General features: G+C 34.9%; 1 protein-coding gene across 1 annotated transcript in view; it reads left to right on the forward strand.

Annotated features, from left to right (window-relative positions):
* ANO3 (anoctamin 3) overlaps positions 1-8521 on the forward strand; it is a 401618-nt gene extending 393097 nt beyond the window's left edge. Inside the window, exons 26-28 of the mRNA XM_035012465.1 lie at positions 2539-2619; positions 2796-2901; positions 7584-8521. Coding sequence (XP_034868356.1) covers positions 2539-2619; positions 2796-2901; positions 7584-7766 — 370 coding nt within the window. The 3' untranslated portion in view covers positions 7767-8521. The remainder of the gene's footprint in view (positions 1-2538; positions 2620-2795; positions 2902-7583) is intronic.
* The last annotated feature ends 1977 nt before the right edge of the window (positions 8522-10498 follow it).

Genomic DNA, 10498 nt, shown 5'->3' on the forward strand with positions numbered 1-10498 from the left:
AGAATAACTTCAAGAAGAGATGTGGAGGGCTTAGATGAGGTTGAAACCACACATTCCTAGGGCCATTCTGTAATTTAATTTTTTCCGGGTATCTATAGCAGCTAAACTGGAGTAGATTCATTCAGATCATAAATTTTCAGACCAAAGTAGCAAAAGGACAAAATGGCAGTGAAGAGGAAGGTATTGGCAAGAGAGCAGTTGGGATGATAAATCATGGGGTCTGAGATGGACGAGGAAGGGCGTGCAACCAGTGTGGTCCTGTACTTTAGAATTCAGGGGTTAGAATGAGATCGATGTACATTCGAATCCAGGTTTTAAGAGCTGTTTATCCTGGGCAGTGATTCTCAACATGGGACCTGCAGGTCCCCTTCAGATTATTTTCGTAATAATACTAAGATATGATTTGCTTATTTTGCCATATTGACATTTGTACAGATGGCACAAAAGTGATAGTGGGTAAAATGTTCCAGTGGCTTCGCATAACTGAAGGCAGTGGTACCAAAAAGTACTAGCAATGATTGTATTACTCACCATTGTAGAACTACCATTTAAAAAGTTCCAGTGAGGGGTGCCTGGGTGGCTCAGTCGTTAAGCGTCTGCCTTCGGCTCAGGTCATGATCCCGGGGTCCTGGGATCGAGCCTCACATCGGGCTCCCTGTTCCGCGGGGAAGCCTGCTTCTCCCTCTCCCACTCCCCCTGCTTGTGTTTCCTCTCTCACTGTGTCTCTCTCTGTCAAATAAATAAAATCTTTAAAAAAAAAAAGTTCCAGTGATAAAATTCAGAATGCCCTTGATGAAGCAATAAAAACTATCAATTTTATCAAATCTCCACCCTTGAATAAATGTCTTTTCAATATTTTATTTGACAAAATGCAAAGTGTGATAAAGCTCTTCTGCTACATGCTAAAGTACGGTGATGGTCGTCTCAGAAAAAAACACTTGCATGACTGTTGGATTTGCAAACTACACGACATTTTTTAACATGAAATAATGATTGTCAGATAAACTATGATTATTCAGACTTGGGTATTTAGGAGGCAGTCTTCTAGAAATGGACAAAACTGGCTTGTCACTTTAGGGGAAATAATTGACAGTATTTGTTTCCATTAATAAAGTTCAAGTTTTGAAGTGAAAATCAGAATTTTGGATTATTTTATCTACCACTGAGCTTAAAAGGTTCTCAGTACTTACAGATTTTTTTCCTGATAAAAAATCAGTGGTGATATTAGCAATTATGATCTTCATAGTCTATAGTAAAAATATAACAACATTTGGAAGATCTGCATAATTCAGGAAACAAATATTTCCCAAGTGACCCATATTTAATGTCACAAAATCATGCATGGGTAAAATATGAATTCAAAGTACAAGATAGACCTGTGGATTTTAATGTAAAATCCACATAAAAAGTTTATTGATACTTTAAGACTCCACACTGCAATTAAACTTTAAGAAATGACCACAGGTAAAACTTTGGTGTAATGTCAATGAAAAATATCAATAATTACTTGAAATGCTATTAAAATATCCTTTGTTTCAAGTACTTATCTGTGTAATTATCAGATTCTCTACTTACTCTTCAACCAAAACAACATATTGCAACCAGATTTAATGCAGAAACAGATATGAGAATCTAGCTGTCTTCTATTAAGGCAGACATCAAAGGATTTGCAAACATGTAAAACAATGTCATTCTTCTCACTTCATCTTTTGGAACATACAAACATTTTGGAACATTTTTCTTTAAAAATATGTTACTTGTAATGTGTTTGGTAAGTTATTTTAAATGAATTAATAGATAAATATTTTCTAAATTTCTGTTTTAATTTCTAATGTGTTAAATACCAATACATATACCCCTCTGTAAAAAGCTCCTTGAGATTCTCAGTAATTTTTAAAAATGTAAAGGTTAGCTGAGATCAAAAATTTTGAGAATTACAGGCTTAGGAGGAAGTTATTTAGCCTCTGTAAAACTTAGTTCTTTAATCTCTATGATGGAGATGATAATATAAATGTTCTAAGGTTATGGTAAAAGTTAACTCTGACCACAATTTAATACTCACCACTAGGACAGGGATTTTAACCTGTTTTTTTCATTGTCAAATACCAATCGTCTAGAAGTTTTCTAACGAATTATAGGTCCTCAATAAACATATATTGAACAAGTTAACGAATCACAAAGACACATGTTGATCAATTGGCTGCTTAATTACAATTAGCCAGATAGGGTGATATGCATGCATATTTATAAAACATATATTTATAGAGTTTTAACACATGGGGAGTAATGAACACAATGCCAAGTGCATAGTAAACACTTAATAAATGTAGCCAAATGAAGGGTGGGAGAAACGGTGGACAAGATTCTGTCTCATTGAGGTAAAATTACAGATTAATGGAAGTCAGGAGATAGAATCAGAGAGCTGAGTAACTAGGAATTTATAATTAAAATGGAAGGAATAATAGCACTTACTACATCCTGTCATGTGTAATGAAGGAATTGGACTAGAAATTTATGATGCTTTTTCTTTTCTCCCAGTTGTTTAAAGGGATATGTCAACAATAGCCTATCCTTCTTTGACCTGAGCGAGCTTGGTATGGGAAAATCTGGTTATTGCAGGTACTTACTTATAAATTATAATTATCTTTCCTTCTTGCTCTCATCTCCCATCTCCTCTCTCTACACGCTGATGAGCCCATTTCAACTGTCGTTTTGGGGTTTTGGCAAATTAAAAACATTTGGGGCCTTTGAACTTTGGTCTCTATTCCTCAAATCCTTTGTTTTGTGGATTTTAGGTACCGAGACTACAGAGGTCCCCCTTGGAGTTCCAAACCCTATGAGTTCACCTTACAATACTGGCATATCCTTGCTGCTCGACTGGCCTTCATTATCGTGTTCGAGGTTAGTAACAGGCTGATAAAATCACTATTGGTAAATGCTTTTCCGGCTGATACATTAGTTGACTCTTTGATACAGTAGGTCCTCACTGACGTCCAGAAAGGGACTTTTGCTTATCACAGTAAAAGGTTTGGATACGGTGAAACTGTGATACGACATACAAAAAAGCAAGAGCTGAATAATGTAAGAAGGTAGGTCAGTGGGTATTTATAACAGAAAACTAGGATAAAAGAAGCTATTAACAGTTGAACTGAAAACTTAACTTTGAGCCTCTCAGTAACCATATTGAAAGAAAGGATGGTTTTCATCATTTGATGAGAGAATCTATACTTACTTAAGGGTGGGGAAACTTATTTGCTAATCAGCTTAATTACAGTTGACCACATGTGTATTTGTGTGAGGGACAGTGCATAATTGAATAAACGATGCCTGAGAACACTTTCATAAAATGTGCATAGATTTGGATTATCAGAGTCATTAATATTAGACTGTAGTCATGTGAAGAAAAGCAGCTCAGATTTATTGGCTTCCTTAGTATATAAGAAGCTTGATACAGTGAAGAATTGAGTGCTGGGATATATTGAGTATTCTCTAAGGTACCACCAAGTTCTGTGGAAAAACTTTGAATGCATCTGTTTTTTAGGGAGAGAAAAAAAGTAGCCATACAGAAGACTTTTGGAAAAAGTCTTTTTAAAGGCAGATATACCTCTCCACCGATCTCCAAAACATATCTCAAATTTTGTAGTGAAATGTCCTTCATCCATAAAATGAAATGCTTACCTCTAAGGTTTAATCCAGGATGAAATTCTATTACCTAATGACTCTATTTGCCTAGACAAATGTCTCCTGATGAAGTGTGACTTTTCACTTTATTACAGGTAGCGTAAGAGGTTAAGGCGTATTTCCAATCCAGTGATTCTGAAAAGTCTTTTTTTGTTGTGTTTTTAATGTATACTTTTTTCTTCTTCATCTTCTTTTGGGACTCAAGTGAACAACCTTAGTCAAATGTCTTGATTCCCAGCAACCTGTCATTATAGATACATATGATTCCCTCTTTATCTTTTCTTCTTCATTCCTCATTACTAATTCCATTATTACCCACCTACTCCCAAAAGCACCCATTCTCTTTTCTTCAGAAGTCTTTCCACATGTTTATTTGAATATACATATATATAGTATTTTTTTATTATTATGTTATGTTTTTTAAATTTTATTATGTTATGTTAGTCACCATACAATACATCATTAGTTTTTGATGTGGTGATCCACGATCCATTGTTTTCATATAACACCAGGGCTCCATGCAGTATGTGCCCTCCTTAATACCCATCACCGGGCTAACCAATCCCCTCTCCCCCCTCCCCTCTAAAACCCTCTTTATTTCTCAGAGTCCATAGTCTCTCATGGTTCATCTCTCCGTCTGATTCCCCCCCCTTCATTTATTATGTTATGTTAATCACCATACATTACATCATTAGTTTTTGATATAGTGTTCCATGATTCATTATTGTTTTAAATGTTCTTTTTTCAAAATTACTTCAATGGTATTATGATGTAATAACTCATTTTTATCTCTTACCCATTTTACTTTTTTTAGATATAGAGAGAGATCTAGCCATGAAGTCTACCCACATTTAAATAATTTCTTCTGTCTACTTAGTATGATAGTTCTTTGAATTTAAATACCATAGTCCCCATGGGTGGCTACTTAGGCCTACAATAATTCTCTCTACCTCTATAATCTCTTATCAGAAATCTTGGACATGTCACCTTCTGAACATATTTAAGGGTTTTTCAGGAGTATTATACTCAGGTGTGGAATTATTTATAGGCATACTCGATTTCACATAATACTGACAGGTCCCTCTCCAAAATTCCCTTAGATTTTCACCAGATTTTTATATTGTCTGAATTTCTAATATTTTGCAGTTGGATAAGAGTAAAGTAATATTTTGTTTTAATTTTTTTTGTTTTAACCTGTTTACTTATGACATTGACTATCACTTTTATTACTAGAAAGCCATTTTGGTTTCCTTTTTTGTGAATTTATAACTTTGATCAATTTTTGGCTGAGTTTCCAGTTTATTTGTCACCAAATTTCAAGATTTTCTTATGTGTTTACCAGTTATAAATCAGTCTTTGCCAGGTACAAACACTCCAGATATCTTTTTCTTGTCCCTAACCTATTAATTTTATCTATTAACAAATGTCTAATTTTGATGTCATCAAGCCCATCATTTTTTCCTATTAAGGTTTTGGCTTTTTTGGTCTATTTCTTTGGGAAATTTTCTTATCTCCAGGTCGAAAGGATATTCTACTATATTTTTTACTATTAATTTTATAGTCTTACCTACCACACATCTTGAAGATGTCAGGACTTTTCATAGAGTCTGAGGGAAAGGCTTATTTTTCTTATTCTCTATATAGTGACATGATTTTTTGTACGGCTATTAAGTAATATGTTATTTATCCACTGATCTGTAAATCCACCTCTGTAATATTCCAAGTCCCTAAAGTAGGCATGTGCCTGGCCTCATTTGTCATTACATCATTTGTCTATACATGTTCACTATCACACTATTTAAATGCCATGGCTTTGGAATATATCTTCATATCTGATAAAGCCAACCACTTCCCACCCCTGCCAAATCTGCCTTAATTTTTAAAAATTGCCTTGGCTATTTAGAGTTATTAATCATTCATATACATTGCAGAAGCCATTTTTCAGATTCCCCCACATATCATGCAAGGATTATGGTTAGAATTACATTTATAGAAAGCACATGTTGACTTATTTACATAATCTGTACTGATTCATTAATAAACATGGGATTTATCCAAATTGTTCTTATATCCTATAATAGAGTTTTAAAATATTTTCTTGCTTGTTCATTCCTTCTTATTTCCAAAAATTTTGTAGATAATTTTATTGCTGTTATAAATACTATCTTAGCCTCTGTTATGATTTGATCAATTTTTGCTGGAATTCTAATTGTCTTTCTAAAATGTGTGTAACTCCTTGTTTAAGTCTTTCATTGGTTCTAATCTTCTGTTTGTTAAATCTGTTAGATTGTCTTTTCAAAGGATAATTCAAGTTGCCAATAACTACAGCTTTGTCTCTGTCCTTGCGAGGTTTATGCCTCATTTCTCTTGCTTGCCTTACTGTGTCGTTGGAAATTTCAGCATGGTGTTGAATAGCAGTGGTGTGAACAATTTTGTCGTGTTTCCAAATTTAATAAAAATACTTCAGATTTTTTTTCTTTAAGTATGATACTTGCTGTAGGTTTTTTGTTTAAGATAAATTCTGTCGGTTTAAGAAAATTGTCATCTATAACTAGTTATAAGCTTGCCTTCATAAATGATAAACTTCAGCTTTTTAAAAAAAATAGTCTTTTAAAAGTACTGAGTCATCTTTGCATATCAGTGTTTCTATGAGAATCAGTTTGTAGGGTCATTTATTACCGTTGTATAGGACTCGGTGCATATTCTTCACTAATTTAAATTATAACAAATGTTTTTGATTTTTATTTCTATACTTTTGAGACATACTGCTGGATAGTTCTGTGAATACCAAATATTTGATCAGGAAAGAAATTCCTGATCTACTTTTCTATGGGAAATATGACCTGCTTTACCGTGATCTACCATGCAGGGCAGTTTACTGGGACACTCATAGTAAACCCAGTTAAAAGTGCCTTGAATTCTTCCTTTCCACATAGACAATTGTCACAAAGTCCTGTAGGTAAATGGGTTTTTTTCCATGTATCATCCTAACTCCATCAGTCTCAGATTTTCTTTTCTGAGCAATTGAAAGGTCTACTCTCCTCCACGGGAAAAGAGAAGGATGCATTTATTATAATAGGAGATGATATTTAAATGGTGCTTACATTGCACCAAGCCCTTCTCTAAGCACTTCACATATATTTGCTCATTTAATCATCATAACAACCTTTAACAGATACTATTATTGTCACCATTTCAGAGATGAGACACAGAGAACATAGGTGATTTGCATAAGGTTACACAGCTAATGAGTGTCAGGGGATGGTTCAGACACAGGTGGTCTCATTCAACCTCTGAACTTGAGATCATAGGCTTTTACCTTATGGTTTTTGATCCAGTCTTTTTTATATACAATACTTTTATCAGTCTATTTTTAAAAATTAATACATTTTTATCGTAAAAGAATTATGTAATACAGACAAAATATTTTACAATATTTGAACTTACTAGAGTAGAAATTCTATAAAATGCATGTGCTGGAGGTTGAGTCCAATGCCAATATCCCAGGCAGACTATATTCTATGTGTCTTGTACCTTGTGCTTACAATGTATCACACGTGAGTTTTCCCTGGATGTGATCTCTCATCTGTGTATAACAATGCATGTCATAATAGGGTTGCATAATATGGAAAGATGTGAACTTAACATTCAATGTTTATAAAGTGACATCAACATATGGCACCAAAAAGAGGAAAAAACTTCTGTTGTCTCCTAATCCTTATGTGATTGAAAGCGACAGTGTAGTAGTCCCAATATCATTTCTGAAAATATTAATATTCTAGATAGTACATCCTGAGTTCTGATGCTTGACTGTAAGGCAAATGCAACATTGTTTATGATCTGTTTTATAATTGGCCTTCCAGAATCTTTGAAAAGTGTACTTTCCCCTCTTAAATTTGCAGCACCTTGTTTTTGGAATCAAGTCGTTCATCGCATACCTGATTCCAGATGTACCAAAGAACCTGTATGACCGAATACGACGGGAGAAGTACTTAGTCCAAGAGATGATGTACGAGGCAGAACTAGAACATTTGCAACAACAGCGGAGAAAAAGTGGTCATCCCGTTCACCATGAATGGCCTTAGTTGATTCCTGTTGCCCAGAGGGGCAATAGCATTAGTGGGAATGACAACAACTTTAAATTCTAGGTGGGATCCAGGAGGAAGGCATACCTGGCAAACCATATGTATGATATGTTACTTGGAAATGCAATGCAGCCATCTCTGGGATTTGGGATGTCCAGGCTTCTAGGGAAGAAATAGATGACTCCTGACCTTTAAAGAAATGGTTAGTTTGACAGTACAGGAAGCCAGGACCTAATTCTCAGTCCCAGCCTCAGGGACTTGTGTGTGTGGAGACCTCCACCCTCCATCAGCTGCAGTGTAACGGGAAGGGTGATGGTGAGGTTCCTAGCAACAGATTTCCATGTAAACGTTCATAAACCAGGCATGCTCAAAGTCTCATGTGTCTTCAATCACATACTCTGGAACCTTAGGTTGAGTTGAGATACTTACAGGAAATGACTTATGAGGAATGACTTAAATCAGTTACTGCCTTTGCTGCCAGAATTCCATGTCCCTTCAGCTTCTAGGTTTGGGGAATTTTTCTTCTTCCTTGCAGAGATTATGGATCTGTGCCACACGGAATTTATGCTGCTTTACATTGACTATGCAGTGGAGTTGTTGGACACCACCTTTAGTAGTCAAGCCAAAAACTAAGATTCTAAAAAGAATACCATTCACTGAAATATATCCTATTGCATTGGCTACATTCAAACGTGTTGTTTCGCCGGCAGAACAAAGTTGCACTGCCTTTTTTAAAAAACAAAAAAAACCCACTGAATTCCAATAGAGCCACATATTTAAAAAATATGGGCGTTTATTCTCATATCATTTGGAATACCACTCATCCGTATTTTACCGTGGAGGGCTGTTTTATAGTATTTTTAATTTTTCCTCCCTGGTTTATTGTAACAACACTCGCAGAATAACAGAATAACTTAAAATGCTGTACATATGTTGGTTTTCCTTGTACCTTTGCACCTTGGCAATATGTAATGCAAGTTACATTTCGAGCAGCACTGAGACCAGTTACATAGTATGCCATTGTGACTTGTTTATTCAGGAAATCAGAAGCCAAATGCTTTGCAACACTTTAAGCTTTTCTAACAATGTGCACTTTTGTTCATGAGCTAATGAAAACAATGCATGAGTATAAATTTATATTATTTGTAAAAAAAAAAAAAAGAAACCCACATGTTTTGTTTTATTTTCTTTTCATCGATGTTTCTTTGATAGACTGATTCAGTTGATTTTTGAAAACTCTAAAACCAAGATCAAATCAGCCGTGAAAGACATCATTTTGCTTTGTTGTGTAGTTGCTATTTCCGTGCCAACTCTGTGTTATTGTTCACAGACGGATGAAGTGGGAATGATGAAGCATTCAAGGAAAGGAAGTCTGGTGGAGGCTTACGTAATAGGGAGCAGAAGGGGAAGAAAGAGGAGAGTTGAAGTAAGGGAACGCGTGGGAGAAATGAAGACACCTTTCCTTGGCAAAACAATCAAAACGATCTCACTTTTCCTCCCCTGGGAATGGGGTGGCAAATCACATATACTCACACATTCACATATATACATGCATCTATGATTCTTATCTTTGTCTAGTTTGTTTTTTGCTCAATTAAACAAAGCACAGTTATTTCCAGGATGCAAAAAGACCAGATTAAAGACAATGGAAATAAAGATATTTTGTATATATGCTAGTGTGTCTCTAGTAAGAAAATTATAAAGTTTCTCTTACTAGAAAACGACTTTTAATAATCCTAACACTTAAAATGGTTTTTTGACTTTTTCTTCTTTTACTCCAGGGAAAAGCTGTGATAGATCATAGTCATTCTTTGGTTTACTTTTGTCAAAAACACTCACCTCCCTACTTGCCCTCTGATTCTGACTTAGCCAGCGGTAGGACCTCAGACTCTATGAACTTCCTCCCATGCCCATGTCACATGTCACTCTTCCATTCAGATTCCTGAGGTTCTGTTTCTGCCACCTGCATATTCATAGCAACTAATTCCACTAACTACACAAAGGAGTTTTAAACTCCTTCATTTTTGTAGCATCTGCAGCATTTCCTTTTCTTTGTTAGTTAAATGTATACCATGCCTGAGAATAAATACTCTGTATGCCTATTGAAAATGTAAGTGAACCTGACATTTATGTCTTTCCCAAATTAGGGATACAGACATAGACATTTATCTTACAGTAGAGTAAAGAATAATGACAGCCATGCCCTTGAGAATTCTTTCTCTTCTTATTTTTATATTACCACCATCAGCGTTTAAAATCATATTGATTGCCTAGAGAGAAAAGCATGAAAAGAGAATGGTATTTTTAATAAAAAATTATAATACATTGATTTAGACATTGCCTTCTCTAGTAATTTCTCAGACCAATCAAAAAATAGAGAAACAATGAAAAAGTTATCTGAAAATTTTCTTTTGTGCAACAATGCAGTAGAACCTAGCTCTGCCTTCATCGTTGTTGACGCAAAACATTTTCAGCCCCCTCACAGTATGTGAGTTTTAAATCACTCTGCTTTTGTTGAGAGAAATGTTTTATATCATGGTTTTCATATGAATACAAATTATTTCTCAAAGATTTATATAGCACACCCTATTCTCAGGAATTCTGTATTACATGAATGCTGCTTATATATTTTCATATTCTAAATTGTTGTCTTTTCAAGCAAATAACTAATATATATGTGCATGCAGTCTGCCTTGACAAGTTGTTCAGAGCTGAAGCACTTTCCTGGTACA

Source organism: Mirounga leonina, unplaced genomic scaffold (genome assembly GCF_011800145.1).
Source record: "Mirounga leonina isolate KUSES-001 unplaced genomic scaffold, KU_Mleo_1.0 Mir_166, whole genome shotgun sequence".
Classification (NCBI taxonomy): domain Eukaryota; kingdom Metazoa; phylum Chordata; class Mammalia; order Carnivora; family Phocidae; genus Mirounga; species Mirounga leonina.